At 38.6% G+C, this 20,197-nt stretch overlaps 1 protein-coding gene across 2 annotated transcripts in view; it reads left to right on the forward strand.

Moving 5' to 3' along the window:
* ADGRA3 (adhesion G protein-coupled receptor A3) overlaps nt 1–20,197 on the forward strand; it is a 136,158-nt gene that overhangs the window by 65,008 nt on the left and 50,953 nt on the right. For both annotated transcript variants that reach the window (XM_047856507.1, XM_047856508.1), the window contains 4 exons: nt 1,313–1,526; nt 6,740–6,904; nt 9,346–9,547; nt 10,476–10,631. In XM_047856507.1, the coding sequence (XP_047712463.1) occupies nt 1,313–1,526; nt 6,740–6,904; nt 9,346–9,547; nt 10,476–10,631 (737 nt within the window). The remainder of the gene's footprint in view (nt 1–1,312; nt 1,527–6,739; nt 6,905–9,345; nt 9,548–10,475; nt 10,632–20,197) is intronic.

Here is a 20,197-nt window from a genome sequence, read left to right on the forward strand (position 1 = left end):
ATTTGTGTATAGTTTTGCACATATATTTAGAATTCCTCCCTGTTATTTTTCTAACTGGAAGGAAATATATCAGCTTTTATTTTTTTAATTAATCTTTTTTTTTTTTTTTTAAAGTTTATTTATTTTGAGAGAGAGAGAGTGCACATGAGTAGCAAAGGGGCAGGGAGAGAGAGTCCCAAGCAGGCTCCATGCTGATAATGTAGAGCCCGACATGGGGCTCGAACTCACAAACCATGAGGTCATGACCTGAACTAGAACCAAGAGTTGGACGCTGAACTACCTGAGCCACCCAGGCACCCCATATCAGCTTGTTAAAATGATGATGATATGTGGGATCTTAAAAGATTTTTCTTTCCCTTTTCTTTAAATGTTCTAAGTTTTCTCAGTGAGTATTCATCACTTATGTAAGCAGAAAGCAGTGGTTTAATCAAAGGTAATGCTGTCTTCTAAATGTATTCTAAAATTGTATGTCTATCAGTATTTACTTATCACCAGCTCCATTCTCCAGATTTAAGTATTATTTTACAATTTGTTTTCTTAGTAATTGCTTAGATACCACAAAACAGGAACAACTTTAAATGTCAGAACTGATTATGAAATGGTTTCATTTTAATTTTACTAATTTTGTTTTCATTTAGGAGCCACTTATCTCAGTAGGAGCCTTGTTGGTGCTAGCATGAAAATGCTGGTCACTGGGGAAAATTTGTTTTTTTCATTTAAAACATTTTAATTAGAATTTCTATCGCTTTGGGGGTACCTGGGTGGCTTAGTTGGTTAAGCATCCAACTTCAAATCAGGTTGGGATCTCACAGCTTGTGAATTGGAGCTGGAGCCCTGTGTTAGGCTCTGTGCTGACAAGCTCAGAGCCTAGAGCTTGCTTTGGATTCTGTGTCTCCCTTCTCTCTTTATCCCTCTCCCGCTTATGCACACGCTTGCTCTCTCTCTCTCTCTCTCTCTCTCTCTCTCTCTCTCTCTGTCTGTCTTTAACATAAGTAAACGTTAAAAATAAATTAAAAATTTTTGTTTTCATAATAGAGTTTTTTCTTTCTGTGTATATTTATTTTTGAGAAAGAGAGAGAGACACACGCGGAATCTGAAGCAGGCTCCAGGCTCTGAGCTGTCAGCACATTGCCCGATACAGGGCTCAAACTCATGAACCGTGAGATCATGAATGACCGGAGCCAAAGTTGGACGGTTAACTGGCTGCGCCACCCCAGCGGCCCCCCCAGAAAAGAGTTTCAATAGCTTTTAACTCTGGAGAGTGAATATAGTGTGGTATCTGTTTCCTGAGTCTTTGTTTTATGGTCTGTAGATCCACCCCTTGAATTACCATCTTTCTACATGACTCCTTCTCATCGTCAAGTTGTGTTTGAAGGAGACAGCCTTCCCTTCCAGTGTATGGCTTCATATATTGATCAGGACATGCAAGTGTTGTGGTATCAGGATGGACGCATAGTTGAAACTGATGAATCTCAAGGTATCTTTGTGGAAAAGAACATGATTCACAACTGCTCGTTGATTGCCAGGTAAACTTTTTTAGATGAGGAATCGTCTCCGTGGATTTTCTGTGTTTCAGAATTGAAGTGTTAGAATTTGAACTAATATTTTATCTTCTTGCATTGAAAAATACAAACATTTGGTTTTCCTTTTCCTGATTGTTACTCATTTCCGGAAATTAAATAGCTACCTTTGTTATCCAGTTGTGGAGCAGAAAAGTATAGGAAGAAAGGGGAACACTGTTAAAAAGTTGGAGACTGTTTTTGTTAAAAGTTTTAGGAGGAAAAATGTAAAATTTTTGTACCAAACTTAATTTCTAACCATTTACTGCTGCTAAACTCAGATTTTCACATTTAGCGATCACCTAATTTTCACCGTAGGTTAATGCTACAGTTTAAGATACTGTATTTCCTTTCTCTACTCCATCAGTATAAAAGATTTAACACCTGTCCTGTTAACCCAATGACTGGTATGATCACCAAAATCATTGATTTGAATGAGCGTTATAAAGTATAAAAAAACAGAGTGAAAATATATGATATTATCACTATATTTTATTTTGGTAAAATCTTAACCTGTAGGCATTGAATTTTCTTTTTTCTTCTCTCTTGTGTCTCTCTCTTTTTTTCCTTCGTACCAGTTTCGTACTTTTTTTTTTTTTTTTTGAGAGAGAGTGTGTGTGCACAGGTGTGAGTGGGGGAGAGGCAGAGTGAGAGGGAGAGAGAATTTTAGCAGGTTCCATGCCCAATGCAGAGTGCATCGTGGGGCTCAGTCTCACAACTGTGAGAGATCATGACCTGAGCCGAAATCAAGAGTCAGATGCTTAAGTGACTGAGCCACCCTTCTTACTATTTATTCTTCCTACTTCTATCTATTTAAGAATAGGTCTGTAGTTTCCAAACTCTTTTACAGCAACTTAGGGTAATATCATTGCAGATTCAAAGAGGTGCCATTAAAAAAAATTATCAAGAAAATAAAGGCATTCTGACTTGAGAATCCTGTCTGAGAATTTCAGGGATAGAATATTCTATTTTACAATTTTTGTTTCCCTCCTGAGATATCCTGTCTGTTTATTAGAAGCATATTTTTCTTTGTGTCTTCTAACATATTTATAATAGGTGCTTTTAAATTCTTCCCTGCTATTTCCAATATCTAGGTTATCTTGGAATCATCACCACTGTCTTCTTTGCTTTTGAATATGTTTTATATTTTATTATTTAAAAAATGTTGAGGTGCCTGGGTGGCTCAGTTGGTTAAGCATCTGACTTTGGCTTGGGTCGTGATCTCATGGTTTGTGGGTTCAAGCCCTTGTTGGGTTGGACTCTGTGCTGATGGCATGGGGAACCTGCTTGGGATTCTCTCTCTCCCTCTTGCTCTCTGCCCCTCCCCCACTTGCACCATCTCTCTCAAGATAAATAAATAAGAAAAAAATATTGTTCGTGTGTCTAATAATGTTGGATTCTATCCTGGACAGTGTGAATGATTCACTACAGAGAAGCTGGCAAAGTACAGCCTATGGTCCACACCTGGCCTGATGGGCCTGTGGGCTAAGAATATTTTTAACGTTTGTGAATAGTTACATAAGTACCAATATAATATTTTCAATGTTGCTTCTTGGCCAGCAAAGCCTGAAATAATTACTGTCTGGCCTTTGAAGAAAAAGTTTACAAACCCCTGACTCTGGGTTCTCTTCCATTTGCTTGAAGTCCGCTGGTTTTTGTTCCCTCAGGCATTTAGTTTGGCTAAACTCAAACTCCTACTTCTGTCTTTTCTGTGCTGGGCAGCATCTGAAGTCTGCTTGGTGCCCACTCTGTCAGGGGCCAGTTAGAGATCCGGGTAGATGTTCTATGCAGAAGTTTGGGCTTCCAGCCAGGTTCCTGTCTACCTCTGTCCTCTGATTTTTCAACAAGTAAGACTGTGAATTTCTATTTGAGTGGGGCCTGTCCTTGGGTAAAAGCCATTGAAAACACTTTCCTGGTCTTACTCCCCGGTGCTGATCCCTTCTTCCAGGTGTCAGCTTCTCTCCGGTTTCTGCTTGCCTTGGATCACTGACCGTGTGTTGAGATAGGCGTCATGTTGTAGTTTGTCCAGAGTGTATAATTGTTAACTGCAAGGAGGGTAGTTTCATAGGAGCTGCCCTGCTCTTCCCAGAATCAGAGGTTTTTTGTTTTTTGTTTTTTTTTTTTAATTTGGGAGTGAGATTGTTAGAAACAGTTTGTTAGGTCCCAGTGAGAAGACTCTAATTGTTACCTCACTTGTGTTGTGATAATTTCACAAGCATTGTACATATGTTAAAACTCATGGAGTTATGTGCTTTAAGCAGTTTATTATATGAATAGACAATAATTGAGATATGATATAGCAACAATAACATATTAAAATATATAGAACCTTTTTTTAAACAAAAAGGCTCTCAATCATTTAGTACTCTTTACATTTTGCAATTATAAAGTAACTAGATTAACTTTATACATTTATTTCTGCAGGTCATACTTTAAATTCTTTGTAAGCAGGACCAAAAATTAATTCTAAGGTCAGCATCCTTGCCTAATAGTTTTTTTGGGAGGGACACTTGACTAATGTGAAAATCTTTCATAAGAAGTCCTTTACCCAAAATTTGCCTCCGAATAGTAAAGGAGTTGCAGGAAAAGGAAATGATGGTTATCAATTTGGTTAACCTGAGATACTTGTTTGTTCTTCAGTGGTTTTTCTCATGTTATCCATTCTCCCTTGGTAAGAATCAGAGTTTCTTTTCCTCAAAGATAAAATTGAAGCTGCTTCTTCCTCCTTAAATTTCCAAATATGCTGCCTTGAGGATTCCCGAAAAGTTTATTCTGATAATTGGTTTAAAGCATTGAAGGTGTTGCTAAAGGTTATCTTTAAAAGCATGTTGGCAGAATGTGTTAGGACCTTCGCTCCCAGCGGGCGTGCTGCAGTGCCCTGGGACATCACAGTGAGTTTACAGAGGTGCTGTGGGGTGCTGTAAGTTTTTTCTTTTTTTAAACTTTATTTATCTGTGTTTGAGAGACAGTCAGGGAGGGGCAGAGAGAGAGGGAGACAGAGAATCCCAAGCAGGCTCCACGCTGTCAGCACAGAGCCCAACATGGGGCTCAGACTCACGAACCGTGAGATCATGTCCTGAGCGAAACCCAGAGTCAGGTTTTAACCGACTGAGCCACCCAGGCGCCCCTGTTTTAAGGTTTCAAAGAAGCGTGGGGATACTTGACATTTGTTGGACCAACTTGAGGCAGTTACAGTATCATTCGATCATGCTGGATTCCTTTCTGTGGCGCCATACTTTAAGGGTACCGAGTTTTGTGTGATTAATATGGTGCAAAGCAGGTACTGTGTGAAAGTCATTGTGGAACATGAAATAAGGGTATTGTTTGATCTGTATCTGACATTTGGTTAATTTTGGAGTGCTCAAAAGACAGACACAACCCATCAGGAAGTAATTGTCGTTGAAGAATGAAATATTTACCTCGGATTGTTGTGCATTATTTTTTCAAATGGCTCTTAAGATATTAGGACATCGATACACAATTCTGAGATTTAATTTAGTAATTGGACCATTGTAGGTATTTCTTTTGGGCTTAGGGCTCTGCGTAACATTTTCTTGTCAGTGAAGGTGCTGTGAACCAAGAAAGTTTGGGAACCTCTGGATTAGAGAGTGATTGGTTATTTTAGAATTTGGTTATTTAAATTTAATGTAAGGTACTTTTTGTGGACTTTATTTGGAGTATATTTAGTACTTTTAGTACTTTATTTGGAATATATTTATTACAGTGTGTTGGTTTGTTCACTGACTTAATTAACAAAGATGATAAACATTTTCTTTGATTCAGAGTAACAGTGCCTCAAAGTCTTTATTAGAACATATGATGTTGTATAGCCATTAATGATTTAGGAGACTGGAAAAACGTGTATTAACTTCAAGACATAATTTTGTCAGTTAATTAAAATGATACATCCTTTATGTCTAATTATCTCTTAATTTTCTATTTACATAAAAGCATAGCATAGTGGGTCATATGGTGGGGAGAAAGGCTAATTGAAGGTTCTGACATTTGCTCTTTAATTAATAGGTTTTATATTAGAGAATTATGATTTCATCTTGAAAATTGAATTTACTGACAGCTATTTAGAAATATAGCTGTTTCATAAATTGAAGTATACCTTTACATGGAAACCTCCTTTTGTGAAAGCATTAGTTGGTAATTTATTAAATCTTTGTAGAGACTTAATGAATTCTTCCCACAAAGTATTTTACCTTAAATACTTTCTTAATTGTTCACTTCATAATATTAATCTCCTTCCTTCATGCTTGACTATTTTCCTTCAAATCAGTGGTAAGGTACACGTAACCTGGAAACGTTTCCATTAGTTTTGCCGAAGAATGTGCCGCCATGTTTCTGCCTTTGCACTTAGGCTGTTGCCCTGCCTGGCTGCATCCTGGTTTCCTCTTTCTGGTGGGAGAAGTGTCAGGCATGATGTCCCATCTCACTGTCGCTTTGTTCGTACCTTTTTTTTTTTTTTAATGTTTGTTTGAGAGAAAGAGAACGAGGAGGGGCAGAGAGAGAGAGAGAGAGAGAGAGAGAGAGAGAGAGAGAGAATACTAAACAGGCTCCGTGCTGTCAGCACTCTCTCTCACTACTGTGAGATCATGACCTGAGCTGAGGTCGAGTTGGTTGCTTACCTGACGGAGCCACCCAGGCACCCTGTTCATATTTCTGGTACAGCTCTAACCCTAGTGTTTTCAGGAGCTTTTTATCTGTTCATCTTGAGTTGCTGCTGAAATACTTAAATGGAGGGATCATTTATATATATATTTTACATATGTACATATATATGTACATATATACATATATATGTATGTCTATATATATATATAAATATTTAACATTTATCCTAGCATGGTGAGAGGGGCATGTGAGGGAGAGAGAGGGAGGGAGGGAGACAGAGGATCTGAAGCAGGCTGTGTGCTGACAGCAGAGAGCCCAACGGCGGGGCTTGAACTCACAAACCACGAGATCGTGACCTGAGCCAAAGTCGGGTGCTTAACCAGTTGAGCTACCCAGGCGCCCCTGGAGGGATCATTTTAAATTTGTTTTTAATCTGGCAAGTGCTTTGCCCACAGTGTGTATTCAGACGTATTTGCTAAGTGAATGATAGAAGCCTGATTGTCTCCCTTTTTTGGTCTAAACCATATTTTCTCTCATTTTTAAAATCTTTCTTCATGCAGTGCCCTCACCATTTCTAACATTCAGGCTGGATCGACTGGAAATTGGGGCTGTCATGTCCAGACCAAACGCGGGAACAATACGAGAACCGTCGATATTGTGGTATTAGAAAGCTCTGCACAGTACTGTCCTCCCGAGAGGGTGGTAAACAATAAAGGTGATTTCAGGTCAGTGACATGGAAAGTGCTGGAAAAGTGATTTGCCCACATCTGTGTTTATTCCTAAAGGTGCATCATGGTCTCCTGTTCTGAAGAAGAAAATTTGAGAAATACATGCATGTTCATATACATATCCTTACGTATCTAAGGACTACCCTTTAGAACAGTGATTCCAGACTCATTTATGAAGATTAAGAAAAAAAGGTGCCTGCATTTTATCTCAGATATGTGGATTTAACAGCCTCTGCAGGCAGAGTGTTTCATGTTTAATAGTTTGTTGTAAAAGTTAAGGACCACTACTTTAGGGAAACGTTTTGGAAATTCTACTAAAACTGTGAAATCCAGACAGGCTAATGGTATGTCCTGTTTTTTTCAGGGGCTCTTTTATGGATGAACTTTGCTTCATATTGCTAAGTTACTTTTACCTATTGGCAGTTTAGTAGACATGAGAATTAGGAGAAACCCATGTCCCTTTTTCCTCCCCTATTTGGTTTTTCTGACAAGCCAGAAGGACATTGGGGAATGAAAGCTTTTCAGATGGCCTGAAACTTCCAGAGCCACTGGTGGTGGACTCTGTGTTGAGATAAGCAGAAGGAGTTAAGTATTACACTTTTTTTAAATAGAAAATTTAGAATTTGTGGGAGGTAACAACTTTTACCTTAGACTCTCCTTAACTTTTCAAGGTTTTTAAAAAGCATCTTTATATTATTTATTTAATGTTCTTTATGTTTAGGAATTTAATAATGACTTTATAGTTGATGTAAATGTAGGGAAATATGTCTGCTCTTGAAAGCAGCATAAATAGTGTGTTGAATACCCAGTTTGCACTGTCTTTGATTGGTGCTCCTTTTGCCCAACTTTTAAGGGAAAGAAAACCCTTGGATATTAGTCTTTTAAACCCAAGGTGAAGAAGCAATGCAACGTCTTTAGCTCAGCTGCTTCTTCATGGCTTTTTTAAAAAACTGTCTTTTTGTCCTTTAAAAAAAATCTCTCTGACCTGAGTATATGGAAATTAGCATTTTATTATTGCCAAGAGCTAAGTCCTTTATGTAGAGTAACTGTTAACAGATAATATTTACACTGTATACTTTAAAGCAAAATAGACAACATTTGGGAATTTTGTTCTATTCTGCATTTTTTATTACGTGCTCATGATGTTTTCTATTTATGGTGGATTTTCTCTTCCAACTCATAATTGGAGTATTTTACAAATTTAAAAATAGGAGAATCTAATTGGAGTATTTTACAAATTTAAAAATAGAAGAATCTAATTATTTAACTGATTAATGAATTAGCTTTCAACACTCCTTAGTATATTACACGATTGGACTTTCACTGCATTAGTAAGATTTAGTTTAGTGTTGCTTAGTCTGTTTATGCAGATTTCGGTGATGAATTATATTTCGGCATGACTGATGCTGTAATTTATCAGTTCCTGTGTTACAGGTCAGCTGTAACTTTTATTAAATATATTCACTTCAGTCCCACTTTTGGAGAAATGGAGCTCAAATGACAAAGATTTCTCCCAGCTGTTAGTGGCAATCCATACCACTTGCATAGGGAGCAGTTTCTCCCAGATAAATTCATTCGTGTGTCTGTCGTGTTGGAGGTCTGCTGGGCCACCCCCAAGTGCAGAAGTTTGCTAGGAGGACTCGCGTGGACTCAGCTTGTCATTGCGGTCACAGCTAAGATGCATTATAGTGATGTAGTAAGACACATAGCAGGATAACCAGGGGACCGACCTAGGTGCATTCTGGAGAGATGCACGTGCAGGCTTCTTCCTGCTCTTTCCCTCCCATGAAGATCACACACAGCATGCTCCTCCTTCAGCCATGAAAAGGCAGCAGCCTCTATGCAGCATTGTTGCTCAGGGAAGCCCGTGGGAAACTCAGCACACCGAGTTCTTATTGCTGGCCGTGTAGGCACCCTCTGCCTGGCATGTACCAAAATTTCAGACTCCCAGGAAGAAAGCAAGTTTCAGCATAATCCCTGCGGTGTGTCCCAACAGCCTAGGCACGGTGAACAGCCCTCCAGTTCACTGTTCGTGGGAATACTGCAAGTCCCAAATACTCCCAAGTCCCCAGTTGTCTCAGCAGGCCTTTCTAAGGAGAGCCATCCTGGCCCTGCTGTGGTGACTCTTGTCTGCACATCTGCTGACTCTGTGCTGTATGTGGGATTTTCTTTTTTAAGACAGTTTTCCTGTGTGTTTATAGCAATATTTAGAAAATTTTAAGGAAGTATGCTATGGTATTAAAATATATGTGGCTGATGGTTTAAAACAGTTCGGTTCATGCTAACCTTTTTTGTAAAGTCTTTGTTCCGAGAGGAATTTGTTTCTTCTTGATTTTTCTCTCTGATTATACATGACCTGTTGTCATCCTTGATTTTCTTCCCCTATTAGTTGTGTTCCACGTGAGTGTTTTCATATAGTTTTGTCTTCGTCTCTCTAGATGGCCCAGAACGTTGGCAGGCATCACTGCGTACCTTCAGTGTACTCGGAACATCCACGGCAGTGGGATCTACCCTGGAAACCCGCAGGATGAGAGAAAGGCTTGGCGCAGATGTGACAGAGGCGGCTTCTGGGCGGATGATGATTATTCTCGCTGCCAGTATGCAAATGATGTCACTAGAGTTCTTTATATGTTTAATCAGGTAACTAGAGAGTCTTCACGTTGACTGAGGTGGTTAATTTATTTTCGTTGAAATGCCAGGTGTGTGTTTGTGTGTGTTTTAAATATGAGTAAAGCACAAGGATTTGGTGTTTCCATTCAGTTGCTCTGTCTTGGGGATTAGGCTTTGTCACCTCAACCGGTATTCAAGGCCCTCTGTGGTGTCGATTTTCCTTTCCAGTCACTGCCTGACTCGGTGCCTTTGTTTGAATATCTTTATCATCTATATTCACTAGACCGAATTCCCAGCCATCCTTCAAATCCATCTGGGAAGCCACCTGTTGGGTTCCTTTTATAATCTCTTTGTCACGAGTGATCCCTTGTTATACTTGTACTCGTATGTCTTTTCTTGTATTCTCTCCTGTGCATCCTTTTAAACCTGGCCACGTTGTAGGCAGCGGGAACATGGCCTCCCTGTGACACATTTTCTTGTGCTCCTTGGTAGCTGTTATACCCTTGGTGTAATGGTTGGTGCTGAGTTGTGTTTAAGTCAATAAATAAGCAAATGTAAAACATTACCGGCAGAGCATGGCAGTATAGATACATGTTCAGTAAGTGCTTCATACTCTCGTGCATTGGGGCTCCAGGGGAGTTATTGATCCCTCCCAGTTGGAATACTCAGAAAAGGCTTTACTAAGCAATTGGAATCGAGTATGTGTAGAATTTGGATAAGCAGAGAAGAAGAGATGGTGTTGTGTGTTTACCAGAGGTGTTTTCATGTATTACTATGTTTCATTTAAAGTTAAAAAAAAAAAATGCCTTTAGGTTGGTTACCATTATAATTCCAGTTTTCTCAGCTTTGAAAAAGCATTTTAAGAAGGTCCTGGTGATAAATGATAAAGACTTTGAATTCATTGCCATGTTTTGAATGCAAAGATAAAACGCCAGATTTTTTGCCTTTTTAAATACAGATGCCTCTCAATCTTACTAATGCTGTGGCCACAGCCCGACAGTTACTGGCTTACACTGTGGAAGCTGCCAATTTTTCTGACAAGATGGATGTTATATTTGTGGCTGAGATGATAGAAAAGTTTGGAAGATTTACCAAAGAGGAGAAGTCCAAAGAGGTATTTTTCTGGTTCACATTTGTAGCATATAGCATGTCAACAAATAGTCATGTGGTAGAGTTGAATCTGTAGTTTGTATTTATTTAAAAAAAATTTTAACTCTTTTATTCAGTTTTGAGAGACAGAGAGAGACAGAGCATGAATGGGGGAAGAGCAGAGAGAAAGGGAGATACAGAATCTGAAGCAGGCTTCAGGCTCCGAGCTCTCAGCTCAGAACCTGACGCGGGGCTCGAACTCAAGAACGGTGAGATCGTGACCTGAGCTGAAGTCGGACGCTTAACCGACTGAGCCACCCAGGCGCCCCTGAATCTAGTTTTTAAAGAAAAGTTTACTGGGGCGCCTGGGTGGCGCAGTCGGTTAAGCGTCCGACTTCAGCCAGGTCACGATCTCGCAGTCCGTGAGTTCGAGCCCCGCGTCAGGCTCTGGGCTGATGGCTCGGAGCCTGGAGCCTGTTTCAGATTCTGTGTCTCCCTCTCTCTGACCCTCCCCCGTTCATGCTCTGTCTCTCCCTGTCTCAAAAATAAATAAACGTTAAAAAAAAAAAAAAAAAAAAATAAGAAAAGTTTCCTTATTTTGAGAGAGAGAGAGAGCAAGCAGGGGAGGGGCAGAGAGAGCGAGAGAGAGAATCCCAAGCAGGCTCCATACTGTCAGTGTAGAACCCGATGCGGGGCTCAAACCCACAAACTGAGATGATGACCCTGAGCCGAAACCAAGAGTTGGACACTTAACCAGCTGAACCACCCAGGCGCCCCTGAATCTGTATTTCTAAAGCATCTTTATGTTTGCTCTATTTTAATTAAGTGTACCTTTTAATTTCCAAAGTATTGAGAAATGTATGCTGCATTTCCTATAGTAATCTGTTGTTAGAACAGAGGTGAACAATCCGTTCTTGGGAATTAAGGTATCGTGATAGAGCAGAGCCAGCCTGTGAGAGAGCAACTTCCTGCCTCCACATTGTGGGTTGGCTAGAACTGTTCCCCGGCATTCTGGGATTTCTCCTGTCTACAGAGGCATGTGTTTATCCTTCTCTTTCTCTTCCCCCCCCGCCCCACCCAGTTTTATTGAGAGACAATAGACACTCATCAGTATGTAAGTTTAAGGTGTACACCATGATGCTTTAACTTACATATATTGCAAAATACCATCACGATAGATTAGGCTAACATCCATCTTCCCATATAGATACAATAGAAAGAAAAGAAAGAGAAAAAGAAAAAAGAAGAAAACAAATTTCTTCACGTGATGGGAACTGTTGGAATTTACTCTAATAACTTTCCTATATACCATGCGACACTGTTAGCTGTTTTCATTTGTGTGCTACATCCTTGGTACTTATAACTGGAAATTTATACCTTCTGACCACCTTCCTCCAGTTCTGCCCCCTGCCCTCCCAACCCTCTGCCTCTGGTAACCACAGGTTTGTTCTTTTTCTGTGAGGTTTCTTTTTGTCCATATGTAAATGAAATCAGGCAGTATTTGTCTTTCTCGGATTTATTTCACTTAGCATAATGGCTTCAAGATCCCTCCATGTTGGAATAAATGATAGGATTTCCTCATTTTTTAAATGGCTGAATATGATTCCTTTGTGTATGTATATATCACAACTTCTTTATCCTTTCATCCTCAATGGATCATAGGTTGTGTTATTATAAATAATGCTGCTATGGACGTGGGGGTGCAGAGCCATCTTCAAGCTAGGGTTTTAGTTTCCTTTGGATATATTTCTGGAAGTGGAATTTTGGGATCATGTGGTAGTTCTGTTATTAAATTTTTTAGGGTCCTCCATATTGTTTTGCATAGTGACTGTACAAATTTACATTCCTACCAAGTGCACAAAGGTTCCCCTTCTCCATATTTTTGCCAGTGTTTTCTTGTCTTTTTGGTGGTAGCCATTCTAACAAGTCTGAAGTGGTACTTCATTGTGCTTTTAATTTACATTTCCCTGATGACTAGTGATGTTGAAGACCTTTTCATGTACCTCTTGGCCTTTCATATATCTTCTTTGGAGAAATGTCTGTTAGGTCCTTTGCTTATTATTTAATTGTGGGTTTTTTGTTTTTTTTTTTTTGCTATTGAGTTATGGAAGTTCTTTATATATTTTGCATATTAACCCCTTACCAGATAAATGGTTTGCACATATTTTTTCCCATTCTGTAAGCAACTAGGTTGTCTTTTCACTTTGTGGATGGTTTCTGTTGCTATGCAGAAGCCTTTTAGTTTGATGCAGTCCCATTTGTTTATTTTTGATTTTGTTGTTTGTGCTTTAGATGTCATATCCAAAAATCGTTACTAAGACCTATGTCAAGGAGCTTTATTTCTGTCTTCTTGGAGTTTCATGGTTTCAGGTTTTCATTTAAGTCTTTAATCCATTTTCACTTAATTTTTGTGAGGAATGTGAGATAGGGGTTCAGTTTCTTTCTTTTCCATTTTAATATACAGTTATCACAACACCATGCATTGTGAAGAGACTGTCTTTTCTTCATTGAGTATTGTGGCTCCCTTGTCAAATATTAGTCGACTGTATAAGCTGGGCTCTTGTTTCTGTTCCATTGGTCTGTTTGTCTGTATTTATGCCAATACCATACTGTTTTGATGACTATAGCTTTTATAGTATAGCTTGAGATCTGCAAGTATGATGCCTCCTTCTTTGTTTTTTCTCAATATTCTCTTGGCTATTCAGGGTCGTTTGTGTTTCCATGTAAATTTTAGGAGTATTTTTTTCTACTTCTGTAAAAACTGCCTTGGGAATCTTGATAGGGATGGCATTGAATCTATAGATATCTTTTGGTAGTGTTGACATTTTAACAATATTCTTATAGTCTACGCACATGAGATACCTTTCCATCTATTTGTATTTTCTTTGACTTCTTTCATTGGTGTCTTGTAGTTTTCAAGGTAGAGAACTTTCACTTCATTAAATATATTCCTAAGTATTTTATTGTTTTTGAAGTTATCGTAAATGGAAATGATTTCTTTAAAAATTTTTTTTTAATTAAAACATTTTTTAAGTTTATTTATTTATTTTGAGAGAGGGAGAGAGAGAGAGAGACAGACAGACAGTGAACAGGGGAGGGGCAGAAAGAGAGAATCCCAAGCAGGTTCTGTGCTGTCACCCCAGAGCCCGATGACAGGCTCAAATTTACAAATTGTGAGATCATGACCTGAGCTGAAACTAAAAGTTGGACACTCAACTGACTGAGCCATCCAGGTGCCCTGGGATTGATTTATTTCATTTTTATAAAATTCATTGTTAGTGTGTAGAAATACTACTGAGTTTTAATGTTAATTTTGTGTCCTGCAACTTTACTGAATTCCCTGATAAATCTAACAGTTTCTTTTTGTTGTTGAGTCTTTAGGATTTTCTGTATATAAAATTATGTCCTCTGTAAATAGAGACAGTTTACTTCTTTGTTTCCAATTGTGATACCTTTTAATTTTTTTCTAGCTTGGTTTTTGTAGGTAGGACTTCTTGTACTATATTGAATAAGTGTGGTAAAAGTGGGTCCTTTTGTCTTATTTATAATCTTAGAGGAAAAGCTTTGAATCTTTCACTATTGAGTATGAGGTTAGCTGTGGGCTTGTCATCTGTAGCCTTTATTATGTTGAGATACATTCCTTCTATGCCTAATTTGTTGGGAGTTTTTATCATGAATAGATGTTGAATTTTGTCCAATGCTTTTTCTGCATCTATTGAGATGATCGTATGGTTTGTTTTTATTCCGTTCATTTGACATATCATATTGATTGATTTATATATGTTGAACCATCCTTGCATCCCAGAGATCAGAGATAAATCCCACTTGATAATGGTGGGATCTTTTTAATGTACTGCTGTATTTGACTTACTAGCATTTTATTGAGAAGCTTTGCATCTACATTTATCAAGGATATAGGTGTGTAGTTTTCTTTTCTAGGAGTGTCATTTTCTGGTTTGGTATATCAGGATCATGCTGACTTTGTAAAATGAGTTTAAGAAGAGGAGGGAACTCTTCAGTATTTTGGAGGAGTTTGCATGTGATTGGTTTTAATTCTTCAAATATTTGGTAAAATTCACCAGTGAGACCATCTCATCCTGGGCTTTTTTTCATTGGAATATATATACACACACACATATATATATATACACACCCACATATGTATACTTATATATATATTCGCACACACACATATATATACTTATACGTGTATATACATATACACACACAAATTATATATATATATATATATATATATTTCATTCTTAAACATTTATTCATTTTTGAGAGAGACAGTGTGAGTGAGGGAGGGGCAGAGAGAGAAGGGAGACACAGGATCTGAAGCAGGCTTTAGGCTCTGAGCTGTCAGCACAGAGCCCGATGTGGAGCTTGAACCCATGAACTGTGAGATCATGACCTGAGCCAAAGTTGGACACTTAACTAACTGAGCCACCCAGGGGCCCTGGAATATTTTAGATTACTGATTGATTCTTCCTACTAGTAATTGGTCCATTCAGATTTTCTACTTTTATCTGATTTAGTCTTGGTGAGTTTTATGTTTCTAAGAATTTTTTCATCTAGGTTGTCTAGTTTGTTGGCGTATAGTTTTTCATTGTTTTCTCCAGATCCTTTGAATTTCTGTGGTATCGGTTGTAATGTCTCCTTTTTCGTGTATAATTTTGATGATTTGAGTTTTCTTTTTTTCTTGGTTGGTGTAAGGGTTTATCAGTTTTGATTTCTTTTCAAAGAACTGACTCTGTTTTGGTTAATCTTTCTATTGTTTTTTTGTTCTCTATTTCATTTATTTCTTCTTTAATCATCATTATATACATTTTTTCTTCTGCCACCATTGAGCTCACTTTGCTCTTCTTTTTCTAGATCCAGAAGGTATAGAATTAGGCTATTTGGGATTTTTCTTGTTCTTAATGTAGGTGCTTATTGCCCTTAACTTTGCTTTTAGAACTACTTTTGCTGCATCTCCCAAGTTCGGCTATGTTTGTTTGTTGTGTTTCCATTTTCGTTTGTCTCAAGAATGTTTTTGTGTTTTGTTTTGTTTTTTTTTTTTTTTTTGCTGCATCTCCCAAGTTCTGGTATGTTTGTTGTGTTTTCATTTTTGTTTGTCTCAAGAATCTTTTTTTTTTTTTTTAAGATTTTATTTTTAAATAATCTCTATACCACATGTGGGACTCGAACTTAGAACCCTGAGATCAAGAGTCACATGTTCTACCGACTGAGCCAGCCAGCCAGGTGTCCCTCAAAAACTGTTTTTAAATTTCCTTTAATTTCTTCTTTGATCTACTGATTATTGAGTAGAGTGTTGATTTCCATATGTTCATGGATTTTACAGTTTCCCTCTTGCTACTGATTTTTGATTTCATGCCATTGTATCAGAAAAGATACTTGGTCTGATCTCAGTCTTCCTGAATTTGTTAAGACTTGTTTTGTGGCCTGATATAAGGTCCATTCTAGAAATTGTTCTGTGTGTACTTGAGAGAAATGTGTATTCTTCTGTTGTTGGGTAGAATGTTCTGTATATGTCTGTTAGGCCCATTTAATCTCTAATGTTGTTCACATATACTGTTTCCTTTTGATTCTGTCTGGGTGATCTGTCCATTGTTGAGAGTCAAGTATCAAAGTCTGCAAGTACTATTGTTTTACTGTTTGTCTCCTTTTCTGTTAGTTTCTGCTTTCTATATTTAGGTATTCCAATGTTGGGTGAATGAGTATTTACAGTTGTTAGATCTTTTTATATTGACCACTTTATCATTTTATAATGATCTCTGTGTCCTTTTAACACTTTTAAAGTCTGTTTTGTTTTTGGTTACCATTTGCTTAAAATGTCTTTTTCCATCCTTTTCTCTCAGCGTAGGTTTGTCTTTAAGGCTAAAGTAAGTCAGCATATTGTTGGATCTTTTCTTTTTTTTTAATCTACTGAGGCATTTTCTTTCTTTTAATTGGACAATTTAATCTTAAAAAAAATTTTTTTATGTTTATTTCTGAGAGACAGAAAGAGACAGAGCATGAGTGGGATAGAGGCAGAGAGAAAGGGAGACAGAGTCCAAAGCAGGCTCCAGGCTCTAGGCTCTGAGCTGTCAGCACAGAGCCCGACGTGCGGGCGCAGGGCTTGATCCCACGAACCGCAGGATCTTGACCTGAGAGGAAGTCGGATGCTTAACCGACTGAACCACCCAGGTGCCCTGGACAATTTAATCTTCTTAACATTTAAAGTAATTATTGATAGGTAAGGACTTACTATTGTCATTTTGTTAATTGTTTCCTGGTTGTTTTGTAGATCCCTTATTCCATGATTCTTATCTTGCTGTCCTTTTTGTTGTTTTGATATCTCTTGGTATCAGTATATACTGTTTTGACTTCTTTGTTGTATTTTTTGGCGTAATTAGTATAAGATTTTTCTGACTGGTTGCTATGAGGCTCACATAAAATATCTTAAACTTATCACACTCTATTTTAAACTGATGGCAACTTAAGTAGAGTTTGTAAACTTTGCAGTTTTACTTCTCCTCTCCCTCACATTTTAGGTTACTTCTGTTACTATTTATACAGTACAAAAAAACACATAGGGATGCCTGTCTGCCTCGGTTACTAGAGCATGCGATTCTTGACCTTGGGGTCGTGAGTTGAAGTCCCATGTGTGGCATAGGGTGTACTGTAAAAAAAATTTTTTTAATGTAAATTATAACAGATTGTTGTCATTATGGTTGTTTTAAGTATATTCTTCTAACTTTTAAACTAGTTTTAAGTAACTTATGCCCCACTATTACCATATTGCAGAATAGAAAATGCCCATGTATTTGCTATTACCAGTAAGATTTACACTACCTTTTTTTAAAAAAAAATAAAAATGTTTATTTGAGGGAGAATTAGGGAGGAGCAGAGAAAGAGAGGGGAGAGAGAATCCCAAGCAGACTCTGCACTGTGAGTGCAGAGCCCAATGCTGTCTCTGTCCTTTGAACCATGAAATCATGACCTGAGCCAAAATCAAAAGTCAGATGCTTTACTCACTGAACCACCCAGCTGCCCCAGCCATTATTGCTTTAAATATACTTTCTCTTTCTTTCTCTTTCTTTTCTCCTTTTGGAATTCCCAAAATGTGAATATTGTTTTGCTTTGTTGTTTTTTTTCCCCCCCATTGTGTACCATAATTCCTGTAGGCTTTTTTCACTCTGTTTCAGAACATTTTTGCTCCTCTGACTCTGGAATTTCCAGTGTCCTATTCTCTCTAGTTGTTGATTCTTTTTTCTGCATGGCTGAAGCAACCTTTGAAGCTCTGTTGAATTCTTTAGTCATTATATTCTTCAACTCTCGGATTTCAGTTTGTTTGTTTTTTGATGGTTGCTGTTTTCTTGTCAGACTTCTTATTTTATTCATGTATTGTTTCCCAAGTTTTATTTAGTGGTGTCTCTCTTCTCTTGTAGCTCACTGAATTTCCTTAAGAGGAGTATTTTAAATTCTTTGTCTGACAGTTCTTGGATCCTCCATTATTGGAACTCGATGAGTTTCCTTTGGTGGTGTCATATTTACGTGACTTTTTGTGATCCTTGATTCCTTATTTGAGTAATGGGGCTTCTCCTCTAGACTTACCAGTTTTGTTTTTTCACTGGTTAGCTCTGTTTGGGTTTCTGGGTGTGTCTGCTGGTAATGGTCTTGGGCAAGTGGGACCTGCTATTATCATCTTCTTTTGGGCCAGGCGGCTCTTAGAGCTCTGAGAATGGGTACAGGGACTTGTGCTCCTGGCTTGGTTGCCTACCCTGCTGAGGCTTTGTGGTTGCGTGAATTCTCCGGTCAGACTTACTAGATATGGTCTGGACTGGATACCATATTCCGGGGTAGGTGGGGCCATGGGTTAGCTTCCCTCCAGGGAGAGCCATCCTTATTGTGAGTTTTAGTCACCCAGATCTTGTTATATTGCTTAATTTCTTTCGTAATATCCTGGAAAAGGAGACTATTTTCGGAACTTTTTTGAAATTCCTAATAATTGTAATATGCAAGTTAGGAAAATTTGGTGACTTTGAAAATGAGCACATTTTGGGGTACCTGGGTGGCTCAGTTGGTTAAGTATCCAGCTTAGGCTCAGGTCATGATCCCATGGTTTGTGAGTTCAAGCCCTGTGTTGGGCTCTGTGATGACGGCTCAGAGCCTGGAGCCTGATTCAGATTCTGTGCTTCCCTCTCTCTTTGCTTCTCCCCTGCTCATGCTCTGTCTCTCAAAAATAAATAACCATTAACAAAATATTAAAAAAGAAAAGAAAAGAAAACAGGTATATTTTAATATGGCCATGTTCTTAAAACTGTGCTTGTCAACATGGTATCCTTTATGTGAAAACATTGACAACCACCATTTTCAGAATGAATGAGCAGAAAATAATGTTTCAAGCAAGTTTTTAGATGCAGATTAATGTATTCTTAAACGTTAAGTTTCAAGCTACTTGAGAACTAGTGGCTCTTATGTGATAGAGTCAGTTACACAAAAAGGTTCCGCTCCGTCAGCACACTGTCAGCTTGGAGCCCGATGTGGTGTTTGGACTCATGAACGGTGAGATCTTGACCGGAGCCAAAATCAAGAAACAGATGCTTAACCGACCGAGCCACCCAGGCACCCCTCATGTTTACTTTCTAGTAGTGTTGCCCTGTGTGGTTTTCCAAAGTACACAGCACACAGCTGTGTGGAAACACTGGCCTGAACAAAGTCTAATGTATTTCTTGATGTAGGGCCTCCCAGATTCATTAATAATGTTCAAAGGTAAATACCATCCCTAGTTCTTCTACATCATTTAAACCAAGGAACTTTTTTTTTTCCCTTTTTAGTACACTGCTTATTAATATCTTGCATTTTGGTGATAAATTTTGGAACTTGGAACTACAACCCCAGTACCGTATGTGCTTTATTTGGTAGGATGTAGTTACTAAAGGAAGAAAAACAGTTACATGTATTTATTTATTTATTTTTTTATTTTTTAATTTTTTTTTAACGTTTATTTATTTTTGAGACAGAGAGAGACAGAGCATCAACGGGGGAGGGGCAGAAAGAGAGGGAGACACAGAACCGGAAGCAGGCTCCAGGCTCTGAGCCATCAGCCCAGAGCCCGACGCGCGGCTCGAACTCACAGTCCGTGAGATCGTGACCTGAACTGAAGTCGGATGCTCAACCGACTGCGCCACCCAGGCGCCCCCCAAAAAAAGTTACATGTATTTAAATGAGACTCAGGGGGCGCCTGGGTGGCGCAGTCGGTTGAGCGTCCGACTTCAGCCAGGTCACGATCTCGCGGTCCGTGAGCTCGAGCCCCGCGTCAGTCTCTGGGCTGATGGCTCAGAGCCTGGAGCCTGTTTCCGATTCTGTGTCTCCCTCTCTCTCTGCCCCTCCCCCGTTCATGCTCTGTCTCTCTCTGTCCCAAAAATAAATAAACGTTGAAAAAAAAAAAATAAATGAGACTCAGGTCAAGGGACCACTTGATGATGAGGTAACATTTTAGTGTTGCTGTCTGCACTTCAGACCACAGTTTTCTTAAGAGCTGTCTTGCTACTTGATGGTCTCTCTGGGCCACAGCCTACTTCCGGTGGTAAATTTTCCCAG

Source organism: Prionailurus viverrinus, chromosome B1, assembly GCF_022837055.1.
Source record: "Prionailurus viverrinus isolate Anna chromosome B1, UM_Priviv_1.0, whole genome shotgun sequence".
NCBI lineage: Eukaryota > Metazoa > Chordata > Mammalia > Carnivora > Felidae > Prionailurus > Prionailurus viverrinus.